A 25,280-nucleotide genomic window follows, 5' to 3' on the forward strand; every position below is an offset into this window, starting at 1 on the left:
GGATTGTAACCGCAAAGTGTACTATCATTGCTTAGGAATTTTACCTCTTTTATATGAGAGCCAAGAGGGCCATTCACAAATGACGTGAAACTAAGGGTAGATCGAGTTCTGTCAAGATATTGCTCCTTTTAGAAAAGGCAGTTAATTGTTATAATTTAGTTTTAACTATTGGTATTCGAAATTTACGATTTTGTGTATGACATACTCGTCGATCGATCCATAAAAGGGTGAAAAGGGCATTATTGCCTACTATCACGCTTTAAAAGACAAAGTATGTGAGTAGACATTTGAATCTGCAATGTTCTAGTTTTGAAGACAATTTCTTAATATTTCATTATCGAGTTATGGTATAAAAAGAAACAATACGATATGTATTAGATATCATTTGAATGCCCCTATGCTCATACTCCCACTTGGTTTCGACGTTATTTAACCATTTGGTACGAGCTAAAAGTGTATTTGAACGTATATTATGAATGATCTTCTAACATTATTATTTAAACAATACAAAATAATGGAATCGAGAAACGTAAAAATGTTACTGAAAAGCAAATTATTTTATTTTTAATACTATTGTTTGTTCAATTCGTGCATAATAATTGGTAGCAATAATTTCTTGGAGAGTCCAAAACACTTTCACTACCCTAGAGGTAAAATTATCTACTTTAAAAGGCTCAATGAGCACGTTTATTTGGTCTGCAACCCTGAAACAAGAAAAAAACAGGCAGTCTGTTGAATGAATAGCAATGGTATAAAAAACGTGAGTTTGTTTCGCTATATTCAACCCATAGTTGTAAGAATGATTGCAATAAAGTGTTTCAATATTGTGACAATCTGACATTGGAATATTAATTAAATTCAAATTAATTTAAATGAGGTGTTTCTTACGATATTCATTAACCATGAATTGATATTCTTGAATACGATGATTATTATGAAATTAAATCACTTCAGTATACTCTTAAAATTGAGTATTGACCTCGATTTTTTGTTTTATATGATCCAATGTGGTTTCTATGTTAAGTGGACTTAATTTATGGTCAAAGTTGGACGACTGGTCATCCTTACTTCTGCATTCGGACGTCCCGGGTGAAGCACTTTCTACTTTTCAATATACATATCTATCTGTTCAGTCTCTGCTGAATTACCCACACCGTGTAGACTGTGGACACAGAAAGGTGGAAAGCTTGGATGCGTAAATGCTGTAGTAGCTAAAGGACCGTGTCGTACGGTGGTCAAAAGTCAACTGACAACTAATTCGTGATTCTGAAAACTAAAAAGAAGCAAATACAGATAATACGCGTTTGAGGGATCGTAACCAAAACATCAAATTGTTTTTCTGTAAAACGTGTATTAGAAATTTAACTATTATCTTGTTCCTTTATTAGTATGAATTTCGATATTCTTTATTTCTATACTACAAACTGAATTTCACTTCTGCGCTTAGCTTGACGCTTCAATAAAAAATAGATTTTAATTTTAGTTTTCGTCAATTGCATTAAAGCACAGTTCGACGAGGACAGAGTGCTCAATCCGCCTTAGCCTTGCTCCAGGTCATCGGTAGCTGACTGTCGTCTCTGGTTATTTTTACAAGTGTTACCGCGATGAGAGTCTTTCGAAATAGGAGGTAATCAGTGGTCTTGTTTGGAGTTAGAAGCGAAACAACCTTTATGCACTAAACAGAATTTACTATAACGAGATTCGAGTCATATGACCACTTAATTCCGTGTATGGTATGTAACTAACTTGACTGTTGCTCAATCTCTTGGCTTTAAAGACAGAGTACACCATATGATTACAATTCAAGCAGTTATGCTGGCACAGAAATTCATTTTCTGCGTGAACATACTACCGTTAAAAAGGCGGACTTTTAAATCCTACAGACGTTCTAACCCCTATCTTAAAACCTTCTTCGGATATTAGGAAAAAGTTACGAATAACATGTTAGGGGCATATTGACCCAGAAATGTTAATGCCTATAAAATAGTCAAATTATAACGGAATTACAAATTTCATATACCGTTCGAAAGATAAACTCATCAATTTTGTGGTTATGTGGCGATATGCTGGTTCTGGAGACAATAACCACCGGGAAACGACTCTACGGGGACCTTGTCGGTCATAGAAGGGGAGCACAAAAATCGTTCTTATATGCCTTTCGATCGCTAATTCGTCATAGATTCTCTTAAGACGGTAATGTATGGTCCATGAGAGGGCTTCCGACGAAAGTGGCCACTCCTGGTACATGCAAGGTGCCCCCGGGGAACCCGTAAAAGGGGACATTTCTGTTTTCAACTGCTTGAGTCCATTCCTAGGTTGACCTCCCATAGGATGGATTTCCTAGACATGGTGGCATCGCATGTGTGTGGCAGTGAAATGGCACTGGGTTTTAAGTATGGAAAGGAAATATCTAATTGATTTGAAAGTATCGAAGTAGGCTTTATATGAACGACAACGGTGAGCCACCAAATTATCAATCAAAGCAATCGTGGCAATTTGCCGTCAGTCAAAGACATGTGGTGAACCATCGCAGACAGGAGTGACAGTTTTCCGGAAGACTCCCGCTTACCTATTCCCGAAGTAAGCTCCACATTTGGCGATCTTGCCGGATTTTCATCATTTCTGAATTAGATCTCATTGTGGAGTCTGGAGCAAGCGGGAGTTTGTATGGACAAAAATATAATTGCTTTTTTTACGTGGGTGAAAGTGAAAAAAATGTTACATAGGTTTTCATGCTGTGTTTTTATGCTTTTTTATAATGGTAAGTGCATATTAAAAGACTTATTTTGCGAGAGGTGAAAACTTATTTTTTTGAAAAGTCGGACCAGAGAAAAGGCATAGGTCGGCATTAGGCTGACTAGTTATCAAACGAAACTTTTGTTCATAGTCGTAACTATAGTTTATATATAGTCCCGGTCTATGGGGAACATGACTCCAGCTGTTGAGAGATAATTTTCTTAGTCGATATAGGACACTGCTTTAATTCTTTTGTTGGTCATTTGTCTTGTTATTATCATTACTCAACTGAGAAAAAAGAAAATCAACTAGTTTTCAATAATGGTTTGATTGCAAAAAAACACGGTGACTACTTTTCATATCGCATTGTAATAATTGTAAATAAATGAGTGAGGTAGTTTGAGGCTTTGTAATCGCGTATGAACTGCATGTGATTTATTATAGCATTTTTACGAATTATGCACAAGGTTTTCGAATTCAGATTTCCAAATTTTGTGGAATGGATGTGGAATTAATTCCACGTAGCTTCAAAATAATTATCGAGTCCCGAGGATTTAATGCTACCTGGTCATAACAGTGAAGCTACGGTTAACATTTCAAATGTGAATCCAATTAATAATAATAAAAAAAAATCTGTTGTTGAAGTTCGAGAAGGAAAGATTTTTCAGTATTTGCGAAGTCTGTAGGAATCAGATTAGGATACTTTTCTATAATTTCAAAATTAAGTTATTTGAAGCGATATAGGAGACCGTGAGTTTATTATATAAATTTCAGAAGGTAGCCACAAGTGGGTCTTGGCACGGGCAAGCCCTCCTGACACCCCTTGGGCCTTATTTACGCCGATTATATTAATTGTAGTACTAATTTTAAAAGTAGGACTCTATTGGAAAATGACCATCTTCAACATGCAGACTTGGTGTTCCTTGATTTCGTAATGAGCGCGAGTGGTGCTCGCATTAAGTGCTCAGTGCAACTTAGCGTTGCTTGATTTTGTAATGAGCGCGAGTGGTGCTCGCATAAAGTGCTCAGTGCGACTAAATGTTGCTTGATTTTGTAATGAGCGCGAGTGGTGCTCGCATGAAGTGCTCAGTGCAACTTAGCGTTGCTTGATTTTGTAATGAGCGCGAGTGGTGCTCGCATAAAGTGCTCAGTGCGACTAAATGTTGCTTGATTTTGTAATGAGCGCGAGTGGCGCTCGCATAAAGTGCTCAGTGAAACTTAGCGTTGCTTGATTTTGTAATGAGCGCGAGTGGTGCTCGCATAAGGTGCTCAGTGCGACTAAATGTTGCTTGATTTTGTAATGAGCACGAGTGGTGCTCGCATAAAGTGCTCAGTGCAACTTAGCGTTGCTTGATTTTGTAATGAGCGCGAGTGGTGCTCGCATAAAGTGCTCAGTGCGACTAAATGTTGCTTGATTTTGTAATGAGCGCGAGTGGTGCTCGCATAAAGTGCTCAGTGCAACTTAGCGTTGCTTGATTTTGTAATGAGCGCGAGTGGTGCTCGCATAAGGTGCTCAGTGCTACTAAATGTTGCTTGATTTTGTAATGAGCGCGAGTGGTGCTCGCATAAAGCGCTCAGTGCGACTAAATGTTGCTTGATTTTGTAATGAGCGCGAGTGGTGCTCGCATAAAGTGCTCAGTGCAACTTAGCGTTGCTTGATTTTGTAATGAGCGCGAGTGGTGCTCGCATAAGGTGCTCAGTGCTACTAAATGTTGCTTGATTTTGTAATGAGCGCGAGTGGTGCTCGCATAAAGTGCTCAGTGCGACTAAATGTTGCTTGATTTTGTAATGAGCGCGAGTGGTGCTCGCATAAAGTGCTCAGTGCAACTCAATGCAGCATGGGCGAGATTGCTGCAACACCGCACGAGGGCGAACGAGGCACGATATAAACAGGCGCGGAACAGACAAAACTCGATTTTCCGGAGGAAAAAGCGAGATCGAGACCGTGAAGAGACGCAGCAACTGTACCACGCTAATAACACACTAAAGTTCTATGAGAAGTTGAACCGTTCACGTAAGGGCCACGTGCCACAGCCTGATATGTATATGTGTAACATAAACGGGAACCTTCTTACGAACGAGCGTGAGGTGATCCAAAGGTGGCGGCAGCACTACGAGGAACACCTGAATGGCGATGTGGCAGACGGAGATGGCGGTATAGTTATATACCTGGGAGAACGGGGGCAGGACATAATTTTACCGGCTCCGGATCTCCAGGAAATCTAGGAGGAAATTGGCCGGCTGAAGAACAACAAAGCCCCTGAGGTTGACTAACTACCAGGAGAGCTGTTTAAACACGGTGATGAGGCACTGGCTAAAGTGCTGCACTGGGTAATTACCAAGATTTTGGAGGAGGAAGTTTTGCCGCAGGAGTGGATGGAAGGTGTCGTGTGTCCCATCTACAAAAAGGGCGATAAGCTGGATTGTAGCAACTACCGTGCAATCACATTGCTGAACGACGCCTACAAGGTACTCTACCAAATGTTATGCCGTTGACTTACACCGTTTGCAAGGGAGTTCGTGGGGCAGTACCAGACGGGTTTTATGGGTGAACGCTCCACCACGGACCAGGTGTTCGCCATTCGCCATGTGCTGCAGAAATTCCGCGAATACAATGTCCCCACACATCATCTATTCATCGAATTCAAAGCCGCATATGATACAAACGATCGGGACCAGCTATGACAGCCAATGCACGAACACGGATTTCCGGATAAACCGACACGGTTGATCGATGCGACGATGAATCGGGTGATGTGCGTAGTTCGAGTTTCAGGGGCATTCTCGAGTCTCTTTGAAACGCGCAGAGGGTTACGGCAAGGTGATGGTCTTTAGTGTCTGCTATTCAACATCGCTTTGGAAGGAGTAACACGAAGATCAGGGATTACACGAGTAGTACAATTTTCAACAAGTCCGTCCAGCTATTTGGCTTCGCCGGCGACATAGATATTATGGCACGTAACTTTGAGAAGATGGAGGAAGCCTACATCAAACTGAAGAGGGAAGCCAAGCCGATCGGACCGATCAGCACGTCGAAGACGAAGTACATGATAGGAAGGGGTTCAAGAGAAGACAATGTGAGCCGCAAGATGCTCCGATATAATAGAATTCGCCGCCGTACAAATCTGACAATCTACAAAACGCTCATTAGACCGGTAGTCCTCTACGAACACGAGACCTGGACGACGCTCGTGGATGACCAACGCGCACTTGGAGTTTTCGAAAGGAAAGTTGCACCCTACCATCTATGGTAGGGTGCAGATGGCGGACGGTACGTAAAGGAGGCGAATGAACCACGAATTGTATGAGCTTCTGGGAGAACCATCCATCGTTCGCACCGTGAAAATTGGACGACTGCGGTGGGCCGGGCACGTAGCCAGAATGTCGGACAGTAACCCGGTGAAAATGGTTCTCGACAACTATCCAACGGGCACAAGAAAGCGATGTGCGCAGCGAGCAAGGTGGATCGATAAGGTGGAAGATGACTTGCGGACCCTCCGTAGACTGCGTGGTTGGCAACGTGTAGCCATGGAGAAGACTCTTATATACCGCACAGTCCACTTCAGCCTTAGTCTGAATAAATAAATAATAATAGGTTTAAACTACTAATTAAAAACGAAAAACTGATAGCCTTGACTCTAAAACATTAAAATTGCATAAAATTTGGTCCATTGGTAAAATCGGTTGAAACAAGGAACCGTCAAAATCAGAGGGGGATCCATACTTCGGTTGAAAACCTGCCAATCCATTGGAGTTGTGGTCGGTATCTTATTGTACTCGCTGCTTTCCGGAGATGATTATTCTTGTTTGATGCGACGGCAGTGTGATATCGGATTATTTAAATGAAAACACTGCACTCGATACTTTATGAACCGCACCGGCCACCAAGGGACTATCTTTATTCAATCACGACTCTGATTCAACTGAACTCAATACGCTCCCTGTTACACACACTCTACACTGTTTGTCCACTCTCCACAGTAGGGTACGAACCCCAATAGTTCGTCGATGCCACAGGCAGGAACCCCAAAATCGTTAGAATTCAGCCCGCTGTCCGCTGATCAATGGAAATAATTCAGAACGCAAAAGAAATCCGAAGGTAAATTTGATTCAGTTCGCCTGTTCGCCTTCGATATAGGCCCCCAGCAGTCAAAAAGCAGATAGGGTGGTGGTACTGGCGGTATCGTCTGAAAAACGTCTCTGATCCAGAATGAATTCCTGGCAGAATATCCCATACTGGAAAAATTAATTTTCTACTTTTCCTTAAGAAAATTATTTTGATCTTTTTAGTAGAATGTCTTCACTTGTCATAAGACTTAAGTCGCAAGTCGAGTCAAGTACTAAACACTGAAGACGACCTTACTGTTGAGGCCGAAATACGTATCTATCAAGGTACAATCAAGTGGTGGAATTAAATGGAAGGGTACAAACTCGTCTTATGACATGTACTTTTTCTTGATTAATAACTTGTAAGGGAAGTCAGATTTCTTTTATGGGAAAATATGTTTAATTTTGATGCACATAGTTAAACCGTATTACCCAACACATTACAAATGCTGATTTTTTTCTTATGGCATGACCAGTGATGAATAAACGCCAATGAAAGATCGAAAGCTAAAAGTACTCACGAGAGCAAAAGACTGAAATTTATTTGATAATTCAGCTAGGACCATACACACTTAACTCATTTCATAGTATTCGGTAAATTTTACCGAAATCTCAACAGCAGAACTTACTGTTCGGTAAATATTTTACAGATTTTTAGTAATGTTTTCCATTGTTCAACTGTCAAAATCACCGAAAATCAGTAAAATTATTTACCGAACAGTTCTGCTGTTGAGATTTCGGTAATAAAGATAATAATAATAATAAATAAAGTCAGATTTTTTTTGCCAAACATTCTGGATCGGACTGTGATATTTGGATAATTTTGTGTTCAAATGATTATGTATTACAGTTTATATTGTTTTGTGTTCAAATGATTATGTATTACAGTTTATATTGTTTTGAACATTGCAAAAACTTAAGGGCTGCATATTAAACCCATCAAGTCAAAGCTGATGAGCTGCAAGTTGCTTATAGAAAGGTAAAAATTAAACATGTAGTTGATGGTAATAAATATTTTTAGTAAGATTAATTGTGTAAATGAATCCGTTCATTATAGTAACTAAAAGAGTTCATTGGAAATTGTCCTGAATTACAATGTCCGAATTGTTCTGAATCCAATCCAGATACGCCGAAATACGTGTGAATACGGCAGCCCGACCTCCATCGCAGCCCAAAATCGAGTGGAACGAAAATACACCAACCAGAGTAGTGATTCCATCGGCGTCCACAACGGTCAATGGTGCGCCACTGTCTCCCTGGCAGGGTGATCCACGGCCGGCTGTCGTGTCCAAACCTTCAGTGCAGATGTGTTCATCGAGGATGCTATTCGTTGGCAGACTCAATCGACACGAAAGGTTGGTAATGACCTGCGACCTTCCGAAGCGAAGAACATCGGAGTTGGATGTTCCATCGCCGAATCGTCCCCATCCCATAAATGTTCCTTGTTGTCCGACAAAAGTGGCTTCCACCTGGCGACGGTTAGGCAAACGAACTGGACGGATATTATCCGTAAAGCTAATCGGAATCGGCAGTACGGCAAAGGCAACATCGAAGTCATCCGTTCCTTCGATGTAACCATTGTGGACGATGAACTGAGTAACGGTCTGGCGAACCTGGCCCGCCTCGGAGGCGTCATTGATGTTAAGCCCACCGATGACGGCAACGGCACTTTGTATTCTGAAAAAATCGAGAATGCGTGTTAAAATAAACGTTTGTGAGCAGGAACACGTGTCAAGCTTACCCACTGACGCAGCTGGCCGAGGTCAGAATGAAGCGGTTCGATAGTAGAGATCCTGCGCATTGGCCCGACATCAGAACATTGATGCGGGTGATTAAACCAACGGCGTATGGGAACTGGCCAGCTGAAGCAATCGATCCACCGATGATGCGTTCTTCCTTCTGTGGGACTACAGAAGCTGTGGCAACCGCCACCAGAAGCAGGACTATGGCTATCAGGGATTTCATGCTGGCGATACGGTTTGTCGAAATGAAGTGAGTCGAACGGAACGAATAGCATGCTATTTAAAGGATCATCTACGCAGTAACTGGCTTATCAATTTTTGGATCGCATTTTTGCGAACAAAAATTTGATTCATGATAAGATTTACAGAACAGCTGCATGTTTACAAGAAATTTAACAGTCATTCATATGGGGTGCCGTTTGATTAAAGCGATATGGGGGCGTTAATAATACTCCACGCTTCTATAGGGGGGAAGAATTTGGACAGTGTGGCGATCTGAATAAAAATTTAGTCGTCTTATATAAAAATCTTGATTAAGGGAATTGGGGTGGCTTTTAAAGTGGTCAATTTATGCGTTCCGTACTTGCTCACATATAATACAAATAATGCCTTCATTAGTCTAACAAAATGCGCAAAATTTTATATTAATGCAAAAATTGGAGTGGAAGTGCTGATTCTCAATGAACACCAATAAGCTGCGAGGTGGCAATATCCCAGTGAGGAATGTAATTCCAACAAAGTAGAAAGTAGAATAAAATGAGCAGTAATTGAAAATCTTTATTTCCGCGAGAGGCGGAACAAGTGTCCATAATATGAACATCTGCGCGCAACAGGTGTGTGCATTAGTTGAATAGCCCTCGATACAGACAAACATACTTGACCTTAATAAATATTTATCAGTTACCGGTGAATTCAAATTTCGAACAACCAAAGATCTAAAGTGAATAAATTATGATTTCAATTAGATCTTCCTAACTTATGAAGTGTTCGAAATATAAATTCACAAATATTCCACGCAAGAACTCGCTGTGCACGGATTGTCATTATGCGAGTGTTAATAAAAACAAATACGGCGCGAGAACTCGAAATATTGTTAGTGTTTTCGTGACGATAGATTTACCAAATAAATATGTCAAGGGCTAGGTATGTTTGTTTGTGGCCACAATTGGAAATCGCACAAGCGATTTTCTCACATGGATTGGCGAAATGATAAGTTTAATGACAGATTAGAATCCCAGTTATGATTACACTGCGTTGACGTAATTTTGCTTTCTGAACCCGATTTATAGAGGGTGTAACATTACGACTAGAACACCTGCCAAAGTGTTTCTTGGACTTAGTGGCATGTTCAGTTTAGGAAAACCCGGAATGATCGAACCAGAGATATTGTTATTGAAAGATTTCACCAAAAAAGACGTTTTGTTTTTCTCGTAAGCCTACTGTTCGTAAAGCGTCACTGTGATCTGAACTTTGTGACCCATAGTGTTATAAACCAATCAACTCAGTTCGACAAATTGAAGGCAATGTTTGTGGAAGTCATCTTTGCGATTCATACCATGTAATTGATCTGGCATTATGATAAGGAAGGTTACCATTTAAAAACACATAGTTCCCGGAACGCTATCATATATATCTTTTGCTAATATGGAATTAGATAAGATTTGAAAGTTGTTCTATTTTTAAGAGGCTGGGGAATGATCAGATATTGCGAGCAGCGCCGCGCCGTAGCGTGCGGTTGGCAGTGTTGGCCCCCGCGAAGGGCGGCAGCTCTTCGGGGGCGCTGAAATCAAGAATTATGACATAAGAAATAAAACACTTTTATTGTTTATTATTATTACAGACTAAGGCCGGAGTGACCTTTGCAATACATAAAAGTCTTCTGCATTCAGCTCGGCCCATGGCTGCACTTCGCCAACCACGCAGTCTGCGGAGGGTCCGCAAATCGTCCTCCACCTGATCGATCCACCTCGCCCACTGTGCACCTCGCCTTCTTGTTCTCGTCGGATCGTCGTGGGTAATCATTTGCACCGGATTGCTGTTCGACATTCTGGATACATGCCTGGCACACCGCAGTCTTCCGATTTTCGCGGTGTGAACGATGGATGGATCTTCCAACTGCTGATGCAACTCGTGGTTCACTCGCCCTCTCCACGTACCGTCCGCTATCTCCACCCCACCATAGATGGCGCGTAGCACTTTCCTTCCGAAAACTCCCAGTGCGCGTTGGTCCTCCACGAGCATCGTCCGGGTCTCGTGTCCGTAGAGAACTTCCGGTCTAATAAGCGTTTTATAGATAGTCAGTTTGGTACGGCGGCTCCGATCGATTGTATCATATACGGCTTTGAAGTGGATAAATAGATGATGTGTGGGCACGTTGTATTCGCGACATTTCTGCAATACCTGCCGTATAACGCACACCTGATTTGTGGTAGAGCGTTCACCCCAGGCGGGTGGTGAGCTGTCAAATGTGTGTTGCCTCCAATCAAGCGAATGCCGACGGCACTAACACTACGCCGTAGTCTATGAAGAATAAACACTTAGTGAGAATGTTCTGAAACGCACAAAGTTTGGATAATGCAAGAAACAACTGTTTCTGATCAGCAAAACGTTTCGAGCGTCTGTCCACCAAGGAAGTACGTCTCCAACAGCGTCTGTTCTGGCATCCAGCGGCTGAGTGTGAAATACTATTCCCTTGAAGCTATACCTAAGATGGCAGCCCCATCCCGGTGGATAGGGAACCTTGGGCCAACAACCTACTGTTCCCGAAACATCAATTTGTTCGAGAATCCGATAATGAAAGAATACGAACTGATTTTACGGCGACGACTCTTAGCGCGAAACAACGGACCCGAGTTGGAACATGGAACGTTTTAACCCTAGCTCAGCAGGGTAAATTGGCACAACTTGCCTGAGGCACGCCGCATGAAGCAGGATATCCTGGGAATGAATGAAGACCGTTGGCCAAATTTTGTAGAACACAGAACGCCGTCAGGACAAGTTCTGCTATACTCCTGGTTTACGAGGTGAACACGCTCCCCGGCCTCGCGGCGTTGGCTTCCTACCAAGCGCTCAGGCACTCTCTGCGCTTATGAAGTGGGAACCTCTAAGTGAAAGGATAATCGTTGCCAGATTTAGACCACGGGTACGAAACCTTACTATAATCCAATGTTATGCGCCAACCGATGCTACCGATCTGCAAGACAAAGACAACTTCTACAGCCAACTCAATGCCGTCGTAGATAGAATTCCGAAGGGTGATAGCAAGATCTGTATGGGAGACTTCAATGCGAAGATCGGATCCGACAACTCGAATCATGGGACGCCATGGTCTCGGAGAAATGAGCGAAAACGGAGAGCTGTTCGCAGAATTTTGAGGTAATAATGACATGGTGATCGGGGGATCGCTTTTCCTTCATCGACAAGTTCACAAGGTCACGTGGGTCTCCCGTGACGGCTTTACAGAAAATCAAATCGACCACATCTGATCAGCTGAAAATGGAAACGGAGCCTTCTTGACGTACGGAATAAACGTAGTGCCGATATCGCGTCTGATCATCACCTCCTCATCGGTGAAATACGCCTGCGCATTGCGCGGATTCGTCGGCAGGAGGAAAGAGTTGGACGACGATTCAACACACGCAACTGGAAAATGCCACGGTGAAACGGTCCTTCGTTGAAGAACTGGAGACGCGTGCTGCAGATATTCCGGAAGGTGGCAGCGTGGAAGACCAACGGACCGCCATCAAGAATGCCTAAATCGCCACCAGCGAGAACAATCTGGGCGAACAACGCACCCAGAGAAAACAATGGATCACCGATGAGACCTGGAGGAAGATAGAGGAGCGAAGAGAAGCCAAAGCCGCGATAGAGCGATCAAAAACCAGAGGAGCCAAAGTCTTAGCCCGTCAACGATACGCGGCTCTTGAGAAGGAAGTAAAACGCTCATGTCGACGGGACAAGCGAGCGTGGGCAGACTCTCTGGCCGACGAAGGAGAGAGAGCCGCCGCAACCGGGGACATTCGCCTCCTCTACGATCCTACGATCTTCTACGACGCTTAAGCGGGGCGAAGATGAATGCAACGATGCCTGTGAAAGACGCGAATGATCAGTTATTGACCGACCCAACTGACCAGCTGAGACGCTAGTTCGAGCACAGCCAGGCCATCACCACCTCGGCATGATCTGCCTAGGATCCGACGTATAACACGCGTCAATACCGAAGCACCATCACTGCTAGAGATTCAAACAGCCATCCAAAGCATGAAATCGAATAAAGCCCCAGGGGCCGACCGCATATCAGCCGAGACGCTCAAAGCTGACCCCATGACATCCGCTCAACTACTGCATCGTTTATTTCGTAATACCTGGGTCGCCTCAACTTTCCCGGTCGACTGGATGCAAGTGATGGTGCTCAAAAAAGGTGACCTGACTGTATGCGATAACTGGCGAGGCATTATGTTGCTGTGTACCGTTCTCAAAGTTCTATGGAAAATTATTCTAGCCCGGGTTCAGGAGAAGATCGATGCGACTCTCCGGCGGCAGCAGGCCGGATCCCGTGCCGGAAGATCCTGTGTGGACCACATTGCCACGCTCCGCATCATTCTGTATTCATTGACTACGAAAAAGTTTTCGACCATCTCAATCACGAGAATATGTAGGGCGCCCTGAGACGCAAGGGGGTTCATTAGAAAATCATCGGCCTCATCGAAGCACAGTACGAGGCCTTTTCGTGTAGAGTGCTGCACAATGGGGTCCTTTCCCACCCTATCCGGGTCGTAGCTGGTGTGAGGCAAGGATGTATTCTATCACCGTTACTGTTCCTCATCGTAATCGATGCGATTCTGGTAGATGCGATTGACCGTGAACCAAACCGCGGGCTGTTATGGCAGCCTATAACCATGGAGCACCTAAATGACTTCGAATTGACGGATGACGTTGCACTCCTCGCGCAACGGCGCTCTGATATGCAGAGTAACCTCAACGACCTTGCCGAGCGCTCCTCTTCGGCAGGTTTAGTCATCAACGTCAACAAAACCAAATCGTTGGATGCAAACACGGTGACTCCTTCCAGTTTCACAGTAGCCGGGCAACCAGTGGAGAATGTTGAAAGCTTCCAATATCTTGGTAGCCAAATGGCGTCAGACGGCGGTACCAAGATCGACATAGGCGCACGGATCAAGAAAGCAAGTTAAGAAATATCTGAAAAAACAGGCAGATAAGTGAACGCACCAAAATACGAATTTTCAACTCTAACGTGAAATCTGTGCTGTTATACGCTAGCGAAACATAGTGTGTATCAGTGGAGAACACTCAACGGCTGCAAGTGTTCATTAACAGATGCCTGCGGTATATAATTCGGGCCTGGTGGCCTTAAAACTGGATCTCAAACAACGAGCTCCATCGTCGTTGTCAGCAGAGGCCGGTAGCCACAGAAATTCGGGATCGGAAGTGGGGCTGGGTCGGCCTCACTCTACGTAGGGGCGGAAACGAAATCTGTAAACAAGCATTAGACTGGAACCCAGCGGGACATCGCAGCAGAGGCAGTCCCAGAGGCTCATGGCGGCGAAGCCTCGATAAAGAAATAAAAGAAGTCGACCGAAAGCTAACCTGGCAACAGGTTAAAGCGATAGCCGGGCAACGCTCAGGATGAAGATCTTTCAAGTCGGCCTTTTGCACCACCGGAGGTGTACAGTAGACTGGCCCAGATTAGTATGGGGAGAAAAAAATGTTGTCGAATTCCACGGGGCACCCCCCAGAATTGTGTCTTTGGGTAAGAAAATCAATCTCTGAAAATTTCAGCTCAATCGCTTGTTGCATAAGCTGGCGCATTTGATTTAAAGCTTGTATGGGGATTTCAGCCAAAATGTATAGAAAAATACACCTCCGTCACTCATTCGATCTGGAAATTGGTTCTGATTGCTCGATTGACCTCAGAATTGCAAAAACGGCAGTTGGTATGCTACAGAACAACTTCACAGAACATTGCATGATGATTAAATGAACTTTTATATAGTTTTCGGCTGATTTATTAGGGGCTGATTTGTGTATTTTTGGATTTATTGATCGAATCGCATCAGCGGAAACCTATACAAAAGTTCATTTAATCATCATACAATGTTCTGGAAATTGTTCTGTAGCATACCAACTGCCGTTTTTGCAATTCTTAGGTTAATTGAGCAATCAGAACCAATTTCCAGATCGAATGAGTGACGGAGGTGTATTTTCCTATACATTTTGGCTGAAATCCCCATACAAACTTCAAATCAAATGCGCCAGCTTATACAACAAGCGATTGAGCTGGAATTTTCAGAGATTGATTTTCTCACCCAAAGACACAATCCTGGGGGGTGCCCCATGAAATTAGGCAACTTTTTGTTTCCTGGGCCAGTCTAGTGTACAGGATCCATAAGTAAGTAAAGTAAATATTTCGCGTAAGGAATAAAGTGAAAACACTACATTTTTACGGATTTGGTGTATTTTTGTTCATTGCAATCTTTAATCTAATATGTGCATTCGACACCACTCTCTCTTGTAAAAACGGTAAACAATACAAATTTTCACAAATACCTCAACAATTTATGATAGTATATGAGCATTTTGACATTGGAGTATAAATTTATGCGCCAAATAAGAGGGTACTGTCATACTTGCCAAACTCCATATGAAAAAAATCCGTTGTCGCCCCTCTGGTTCACCCATAAATCCAGCCTGGTACTTTCCCACGAACTCTCTTGTAATTGGTGTTAGTCGGCGGCATACAATTTGGGAGAGTACCTTGTAGGTGGCGTTCAGCAATGTGATTGCGCGGTAGTTGCTACAATTCAGCTTATCGTTTTTTTTTGTAGATGGGACGCACGACACCTTCCATCCACTCCTGCGGCAGAACCGCATGCTCCCAACCCTTGGTAATTACCCAGTGCAGCGCTCTAGTCAGTGCCTCACCACCGTGTTTAAACAGCTCTCCTGGTAGTTGGTCAACTCCAGGGGCTTTGTTGTTTTTCAGCCGGCCGATCTCCTCCTGGATTTCCTGGAGATTCGGAGCCGGAAGTCGCATGTCCTGCGCGCGTGCTCCTAAATTCATTTCCATACCACCACCGTTGTCTGCCACATCGCCATTCAGGTGCTCTTGGATCACCTCACGCTTGTTCGTAAGAAGGATCCCGTTTATGTCCTTGCACATGGCTGTGGCACGTGGCCTTTACGTGAACGGTTTAACTTCTCATAGAACTTTCGTGTGTTATTAGCGCGGTACAGTTGCTCCGTCTCTTCACGGTCTAGATCTTCCTGCTAGCGCTTTTTCCTCCAAAAATCGAGTTTTGTCTGTTCCGCGCCCGTTTGTATCGTGCCTCGTTCGGTATTGCAGCAATCTCGCCCATGCTGCATTCCTTTCCTCAACTAACAGCTCACATTCGCCGTCATACCACTCGTTTCTCTGATCCGGGGGCACCGTGCCAAGTGCAGCGGTTGCGGTGCTTTCAATGGTGGATCGAATATCTCTCCAGCCATCTTCAAGAGACGCTGCGCCTAGCTGCTCTTCCATTGGGAGTGCTACTTCCAGCTGCTGCGCGTAGTCTTGGTGCATTTCGCTGGGGCTGTCCATATACCACGTGGACAGGTTTTGGTCAGTTTAAGTTACCTCCTCCCCTATATAAATTTCCAAAAACTTGTATGGACCATGGACATTCATCATACCCCACCCCCTTCTCTCTAAAATGTCCACATGGTATATGGACAACCCTAGTAAAATACACTTCAAATTTAACAATATTATAAAAGCAACTATGTGTTCCCAATAAGTGAATAAACTTTCAATTTAATTGGATTGGATTTTTCAAGCCAGATCAGTTTAAATTAATTTCAATTTCAAATAATATTTTACAAGTTTGATAGGTGGTGGATAGGTGGCGTTTATTTACATGCTTCAAATAGGTACATGTACATAAAATAACATTTGAAATTACAAAATATTCATATCAGTGTGAAATCTAAATGGTATATCGAATCCTAAAACAATATTGTCGTTCTATTAAGTGAGATATAATATTCACGAGCATCGTTACTGTTAGAAATATCAGACTGCATCTATCTACATCTATTAGTTTCAAATCACTTGGAGGAAAAATTTATTTGTCATCTTTTTATCGTTGGATGATTTTTAATCTATCTTTTGTTCCCTTTTCCTCATGTGATAAAATATAAGTAACACAGTAATCACGTTGACGTACCGGTTCCATAATTTTCCAATTGTCTCAGCAACTACGAATTTAAACAATCAATTCTGGGCAATGCATATTCCCGCAGCTAATCCTGAATAACAATGTCCGAATTGTTCTGAATCCAATCCAGATATGCCGAAAGACGCGTGAATACGGTGGCCCGACCTCCGTCGCAGCCCAAAATCGAGTGGAACGAAAACACTCCAATCAGGGTGGTGATTCCATCGGTGTCCACAACGGTCAACGGTGCGCCGCTGTCTCCCTGGCACGGTGATCCACGGCCGGCTTCCGCGTCGTATCCGTCAGTGCAGATGTGCTCATTGAGAATGGTATTCGTGGGCAGACTCAATCGACACGAAAGGTTGGTGATGACCGATGAGCTTCCGAAGCGCAGAACATCGGAGTTGGATGTTCCATCGCCGAATCGTCCCCATCCTAAAAATGTTCCTTGTCGTCCGACAAAAGTGCCTTCCACCTGGCGACGGTTAGGCAAACGGACTGGACGGATATTATCCGTAAAGCTAATCGGAATCGGCAGTACGGCAAAGGCAACATCGAAGTCATCCGTTCCTTCGATGTAACCATTGTGGACGATGAACTGAGTAATGGTCGGGCGGATCTGACCCGGTTCGGTGGCATCGTTAATATTAAGCCCACCGATGACGGCAACGGCACTTTGTATTCTGGAAAAACGAGAGTGTGTTAAAATAAACGTTTGCAAGCAGGAACACGTGTTACGCTTACCCACTGACACAGCTAGCCGAGGTCAGAATGAAGCGGTTCGATAGTAGAGATCCTGCGCATTGGCCCGACAACAGAATATTGATTCGGGTGATTAAACCAACTGCGTACGGAAACTGGCCAGCTGAAGCAATCGATCCACCGATGATGCGTTCTTCCTTCTGTGGGACCACAGAAGCTGTGGCGACCGCCACTAGAAGTAGGACTATGGTTATCAGGAATTTCATGCTGACGATTCGATTTATCGAAAAGGAATGAGTTGGACAAAATATATTGCAAGGCTATTTAAAGGATCATCTGCGCAGTAAATGGCTTATCAATTTCTGGATCGAAAGTTTTGTGAACAAAAATATAATGCATGATAAGATGTACATACAGAACAAGTGCATGTTTACTACAGATTTATCAATTATTCCTGGGGTGTCGTTTTATCAAACCGATATGGAAGTGCTGAGTACTTCCCAACTAACAATTTTGGTGCTAAAAGCTTCAACTTCTAGCCTTTGGCTGTATAATATTTGAATAAAAGCAGCCAATGCTGAATAAAAGAAAAAAAATCCCTTAAACTTCAACTCGACTATTACCCAAATATCTATCAGCTAGTCAGTTTGTGCCGAATATATTTCATCTTTTATCGTTTATGCAGCTTTCATATAGTCATATAACAGCTCTGTCTGAATTAGCAACAAAGCTTATCGGTTAAGAGCTCATGTATGTAATTAAGTTTCTTGTTAGCAACTTCCTATATTACGGTGAGTAGCATCCACAATGAAAACGTTTTCGCTTTTGTTATAGCACTAACAATATAGCGTAATGGCGCTATAAATGAACTAACGAAGCTTTTAGGCAACTTCTGTATCTTTGAAGATTACACAACGTTTAAGTAAACCTTATACTGCTTCTTTTAATAGCTTATCAGTATGGAACGTCAAAACCGCAATGTTTATATTTGTTTTTTTTTTTGCCGGAGCTGTGTATGAGCTATTGATTTCTGTAACGCAGCTACAAAGGTATTCACCTGCTTTTATAGCAACTGACAAAGCGCTGTCATTAATGCTAGCAGATAGTGTAAGAAAACAAGCCATTTAGAAGCGATATTGCTGTTGACGGCTACTGTTAAACGATTAGCAGCAGAGTAACATCTATACAGATCGAGAAAATGTTGCCTAAAAACAATTTCAGCGATTGATCATGCATAAAAGTTAGCCCACAGAACATGCTGACAGATGTTTGAATAATGGTTGAAATAATGTTGAAAGCATATATTTTAAGCTTATGTGCAGAAAGCAGCATGTATGCCTCTTTCTAACGTTTATACAGCATGAATCTGAAAATTGCGTTAGTAAAACAACCTATAGGGTGTGCGAAGAAGCACATCCATAATTTTCTTTGTTATTTACATATGTCAAAGTGACGGTGATGACAGAGCAGCGGCCATTGAATCAGGAGATCAGGAGTTCGAATCTAGGTAGCAACAAAATTGATATTTGAGTTTTCACAAAAAAAAAACATTGAATAAACTCCGAAATTTACTCTCCTCTCAAATAATATTTAATCAAAATAAATATAGTGGCTGTATAAAACTTATTTAACAGATTTAAAAAATTCTGAATAAGCGCCATTGAAGCGAATTATATTACTAAATGGTTTAATAAAGATTGAGAAAAAATTGTGTAACATGCTGTAAAGTAGTTGTGCAGGCACGCCAAAAACAGCTGAATAGATTCGCCAGATTTGCTGGTAAAAGCATTGAATAGAAGTTCTTGATCATATGTATAGCACACATATTCAGCTTGAAGCCGTATAGACGAGTTGAAATAACATTTACATTGACATTAAATGTTAGTTGGGTTTACGCATCTAGAGGGGAAGAAAATTTATCGAGTGCGGCGATTTGAACAAAAAATTAGTTGTCGCAATAAAAAGCTTGATGAAGGAAAATCGGGATCATGGATCTTTTGTTCATCTGGAATGATTTTAAAAATGGTCAATAAGCTAATAAAGTAAACAAGGTTTAAAAGCACCCCGATTCACAACGACCTTTTGGCTTATTGGCGATGTTTCAGACATATGTACTTTTAAGAATGATGACTGCTAGATTCGTAGTTCGAGATCCGAACTACATGCACTGTTGTAAACACTCCTGAAAATCTGCCGAAAATGGCCTCTAAAACGTGAAAAGGTCGTTTGCCCCGGGGTGCATATAGCTCAGTTTCCCCTAAGCTATTTTATATGAGACGTCTGATCGGATTCCATTGCAAATTCGGCACCAACATTTCAAAAGGGCGTAACTGCTTTTGTAAACAAAAACTTCCCGCGTCGCTGGTGGGTTAATTTAAGCCCACCAACGCAATCCAATACCACTGATGGAAGCATCGAATCCTCTTCTTTCATTTGATGGTGCTGGATTGCGTGGGTGAGCACAAATAAGCCCGCCAGAGACGTGAAAAGCTCTTGTTTACAAAATCAGTTTCGCCCTTTTGAAATGTTGGTGCCGAATTGAGTGAACACGGCTCTGTCTTTTGTTCTAAAAAAAACAGATTGATCCACCTAGCAGTGATTGTGCCTTTCTCGTGCATTATTAAACAACCCAATCAAACAATCAAATGCATTATCGGGAAATTCGTTTTATGCGAGCTTTTTTATTATACCAGAAAGCTGCAGAAACGTTATGGCGTTTTGCATCGTAACTTGCATGCAATCAAAGCTTGCGTTGCAATTGTTGTACTAAAGTCGTGTACAAAGTCGAATAGAAGAGCTTGCATCTTAATATTTCTCGCTTAACTTTTCAAAAGGACCTAAGTAACATTTTTTTCATGATTTAATTTGAATACCGCAATCAATAGCTTTCATGTTGTTCTGTTGATTGCGCTATTCAAATTAATTCATGAAAAAAATGTTACTTAGGTCCTTTTGAAAAGTTAAGCGAGATAAAGATTTTTTTTTAGAATGCGCAATCGTTATGAAATTCAATAGTGATCAACTAGGGTTTGTCCCCCGTCGAATGCAACTTGTTGCGAGAAAATCGGTTGAGAATTACTATATGAAAATGTGGCTAATGTTTTTCGGTTTTCGTGTGCACACACACACATACACACGGACAGACAGGCATTTGTTCAGTTTGACGAGCTGAGTCGATTGGTATATAACATCATGGGTCTCCGAGACTTCTATAAAAAGTTCGATTTTGGAATGAAATGATATCCTTCGTTGTACGAGAAAGGCAAAAACATAGCACGCTGTCATCATTTCTCATCATCGTCATCAATTGATTCTATTTTCACAAGTATTCTGATAGACGCACAAAAAAATATTTAAAAGTATTAGGTGGGGTTATGCGCTAATTCGTCCATGGCGCTAGTATCCGTCATATCAAATTCTAAATCACTAAATACTCGCGAATCGTAAACTAACATAATAAACTAATCATCTGGCGAGATAGAAAAAAGTGTACACTACATCTGCATTCATTTAAATTACATTCCGGTGTTACTTACTTGAAATACAGTTAAATTTAACTTTGCGACTGTGACTTTTTGCACAATTTCCTACGTTATCCGTGCGACGAAGGAAAATCCAGTTCGTTCACTGCTGTAGAAGATGCGCAACACCGTCACCAAAATCAACGTAATTCACTGATTTTCACCGCACTTTTCACATAAATCTTCCACTGCGCACTAAATAAAAGCAATGTTTATTGCTCAAGTGTCAAATAATTGAAAAATAACTACCGGAAGGCGTTCAAATGATCTGTTTTTTCAAACTTTAGAGCGTTTGAAATTTATTTTCTTCGTCGCCTTGTTTATAGTCGAAAAACGCGTTGCCAAACTGGCGGTTTGCACTGATATAATCTTATGTTACACATCTGATAATACATCATGCAGTCAATAAAAGTAGGTTTTCAATTATTTTTCGCTAGCGTAATAAAAGTAAAGTCTTCAAAATAAATATTTTTCATTCACACTCGTCATTCATACTAAAATTTTCTACTATTCCAAAAGTTTGAAACAGGAGAAATAATTTCATAATATAAATTTGTTGGCAGTACTACCCACGTACATGTTAAGCATGTGTGTTAGTTGTTTGACAGACTGAGGCATTTAACTGAATGGCAGCACAATCGAAACCATTTTTATGCGGTCGAAATGGGATTGCAATAGGAAATTTTTGTTAACTGGAATCGAAAATAAACTTTTAAGTTTGACTTTCAATATTGATCGAAATGATAGTTATTCTGCATTAATTCACAGATATCGTCCAGTTATCCAATAAATGGCTTGAGCTCGAGAACAAAGATTTGCAGTCCTGTTTTAAGTATGGTACACGCTCCTTGTGGTACATAGAAAGGATACTGGTGATCAATTTTCCGGTTTTAAATATGGAACATGCTCTCTGTGGTACAAAGAACAGAATGTGTTCTAAGGCATATGTTCTTGGTCACTCAAGAAATCCTTGGAGTAAGGCCTTTTGATCTACACGCGTAACTAAAGATCAATTTTCCGGTTTCAAATATGGTACATGCTCTCTGTAGTACGAAGAACAGAGTACGTTGACAGCATATGTTCATGGTCATCCAAGAAATCTCTGGAGTAAGGCCTTTCGATTTACACGCGTAACGGAAGATCAGCTTTCCGGTTTCAAATATGGTACCTGCTCTCTGTGGTACAAAGAACAGAATGTATTCACAGCATATGTTCATGGTCATCCAAGAAATCTCTGGAGTAAGGCCTTTCGATCTACACGCGTAAGTGAAGATCAGTTTTCCGGTTTATAAAGAACAGAATGTGTTCTAAGGCATATGTTCTTGGTCACCCAAGAAATCCTTGGAGTAAGGCCTTTCGATCTACACGCGTAACTAAAGATCAATTTTCCGGTTTCAAATATGGTACATGCTCTCTGTAGTACGAAGAACAAAATGCGTTGACAGCATATGTTCATGTTCATCCAAGAAATCTCTGGAGTAAGGCTACACGCGTAACTAAAGATTAGTTTTCCGGTTTCAAATATGGTACATGCTCTCTGTAGTTCAAAGAACAGAATGTGTTCTAAGGCATATGTTCATGGTCATCCAAGAAATGTCTGGAGTAAGGCTACACGCGTAACTAAAGATTAGTTTTCCGGTTTCAAATATTGTACATGCTCTCTGTAGTACAAAGAACAGAATGCGTTCACAGCATTTATTCATGGTCATCCAAGAAATCTCTGGAGTAAGGCCTTTTGATCTATACGCGTAACTAAAGATCAATTTTCCGGTTTCAAATATGGTACATGCTCTCTGTAGTACGAAGAACAAAATGCGTTGACAGCATATGTTCATGGTCATCCAAGAAATCTCTGGAGTAAGGCCTTTCGATCTACACGCGTAACTGAAGATCAGTTTTCCGGTTTCAAATATGGTACATGCTCTCTGTAGTACAAAGAACAGAATGTGTTCACAGCATATGTTCTAGGTCATCCAAGAAATTCCTAGAGTACGGCCTTTCGATCTAAACGCGGAACTAAAGATCAATTTTCCGGTATCAAATATGGTACATGCTCTCTGTAGTACGAAGAACAAAATGCGTTGACAGCATATGTTCATGGTCATCCAATAAATCTCTAGAGTAAGGCCTTTCGATCTACACGCGTAACGGAAAATCAGTTTTCCGGTTTCAAATATGGTACATGCTCTCTGTAGTACAAAGAACAGAATGTGTTCACAGCATATGTTCTAGGTCATCCAAGAAATTCCTAGAGTAGGACCTTTCGATCTAAACGCGGAACTAAAGTTCAATTTTCCGGTTTCAAAAATGGTACATGCTCTCTTCATAATGGGTACATTACATATTCAGAACAGGCCTTTGGATCGTTGGTTACGCGTGTCGACCTGAAGGCCTCCACTTCAGGTATTTCTTGGATATCCCCGAAAGGCTCTCATACGCATATTCTGTTATATGTACCACAATGGGTACATTACATTTACAAAACAGGCCTTCAGAACATTGGTTACGCGTGTCGACCTGAAGGCCTTCACTTCCGGTATTTCTTGGATAACCGTGAAGATCTTCTATACGCGGGTTCTATCATATGTACACAATGGGTACATTACATTTACAAAACAAGTCTGTAGATCATTGGTTACGCGTATAGACCTGAAGGCCTTTACTTCAGGGATCTCTTGGATAACCGTGAAGATCTTCCATACGCACATTATATCATATGTACCACAACGGGTACATTACATTTACAAAACAGGCCTGTAAATCATTGGTTACGCGTGTAGATCTGAAGGCCTTCACTTCAGGGATCTCTTGGATAACCGTGGATATCATATGTACCACAACGAGTACATTACATTTACAAAACAGGCCTGTGAATCATTGGTTATGCCTGTAGACCTGATGGCCTTCACTTCACGGATTTCTTGGATAACCGTGAAGATCTTCCATATGCAGATTCTATCATATGTACCACAATGGGTTTACTACATTTACAAAACAGGCCTGTAGATCATTAGTTACGCGTGTAGATCTGAAGGCCTCCACTTCAGGGATCTCTTGGATAACCGTGAAGATCTTCCATACGCACATTATATCATATGTACCACAATGGGTACATTACATTTACAAAACAGGCCTGTAGATCATTGGTTATGCCTGTAGACCTGATGACCTTCACTTCAGGGATTTCTTGGATAACCGTGAAGATCTTCCATATGCAGATTCTATCATATGTACCACAATGGGTACATTACATTTACAAAACAGGCCTGTAGATCATTGGTTACGCGTAAATATCTGAATGCCTCCACTTCAGGTGTTTCTTGGATAACCGCGAACATGCTCCATACACATATTCTATTCTATGTTTCACAATGTACACATATCATATTCAGAACAGGCCAATATTAATTGAATTTATGTTATTTTTATTTAACACGGTATGATACCGCATAAAAAACTAATTTGGTGTACTTGTAGAAATCGCACACCAATACCAACAGATTTATTTGACAGCAATCCATCGAATTTTAGACTGGACGAATGAAAATTCTCATGGACGTAAACAGATTTTCATAAGACAAATTTAAAAATTTGAAGGGTGTTTTTGATTGCCGATACTCAATAAACTATGATTTGTTCAATGCGCTAATAGTACACAATGAAAACTAGGAACACTAAAATACGTGTTAGAGTTAGTTAGTTAGTTAGAGTAAGTATTTGGGATAGCGTATAAATCAGATTTGAAAACCAAGCACTACCTACTATGACGAGAATTAGCTCACTACCCTGTCTTGTTTCTATTGCTTCGTAAAATAGCTTATTTACATATGTGTGACGTAATTTAGGCTGCGTCTCTTTTTCCCTAATTAAAGTATAAATCATACAAGTAGTTCACCTAGAATATACCAATTGATCTTATCTCCAGAACAATGAGGAGATTCTAAAATGTCTGCATTGTTCTTGATTCGACTTGCAAGTTGCTTTCGGTTTAGTACCAGGCATAGTAGGTTTACCTATTGATTTTTTTTTTGTTCTAGGATATAATATTCTACTACTTTGGACAATAAGATAACCTTAAACATGATCATAAGTCTTATAAAGTGACCAGATGTCCCGGATTATGCGGGACAGTCCCGGATTCAGCCTACTTGTCCCGCATTGCCATGCGTCCCGGAAAACGTCCCGCATTTCATGATAAATCTGCAAAGCCTGCAGAATATATGATATCCGCAGGAAGTAGGAAACGGATCCGACTA

General features: G+C 41.7%; 1 protein-coding gene across 1 annotated transcript; it reads right to left on the minus strand.

Annotated features, from left to right (window-relative positions):
• Positions 1 to 7,913: 7,913 nt before the first annotated feature.
• LOC134208821 (transmembrane protease serine 9-like) lies at positions 7,914 to 17,894 on the minus strand. Its single transcript, XM_062684768.1, has 5 exons — positions 17,546 to 17,894; positions 16,902 to 17,484; positions 16,801 to 16,841; positions 8,585 to 8,809; positions 7,914 to 8,520 (listed from the first exon to the last, which is right to left on the minus strand). The coding sequence occupies exons 1-5, from the start codon at positions 17,767 to 17,769 to the stop codon at positions 7,914 to 7,916; spliced, it is 1,680 nt and encodes a 559-aa protein (XP_062540752.1). The 5' UTR covers positions 17,770 to 17,894.
• Positions 17,895 to 25,280: the final 7,386 nt, after the last annotated feature.

This window comes from Armigeres subalbatus, chromosome 2 (assembly GCF_024139115.2).
Source record: "Armigeres subalbatus isolate Guangzhou_Male chromosome 2, GZ_Asu_2, whole genome shotgun sequence".
Taxonomy (NCBI): Eukaryota; Metazoa; Arthropoda; class Insecta; order Diptera; family Culicidae; genus Armigeres; species Armigeres subalbatus.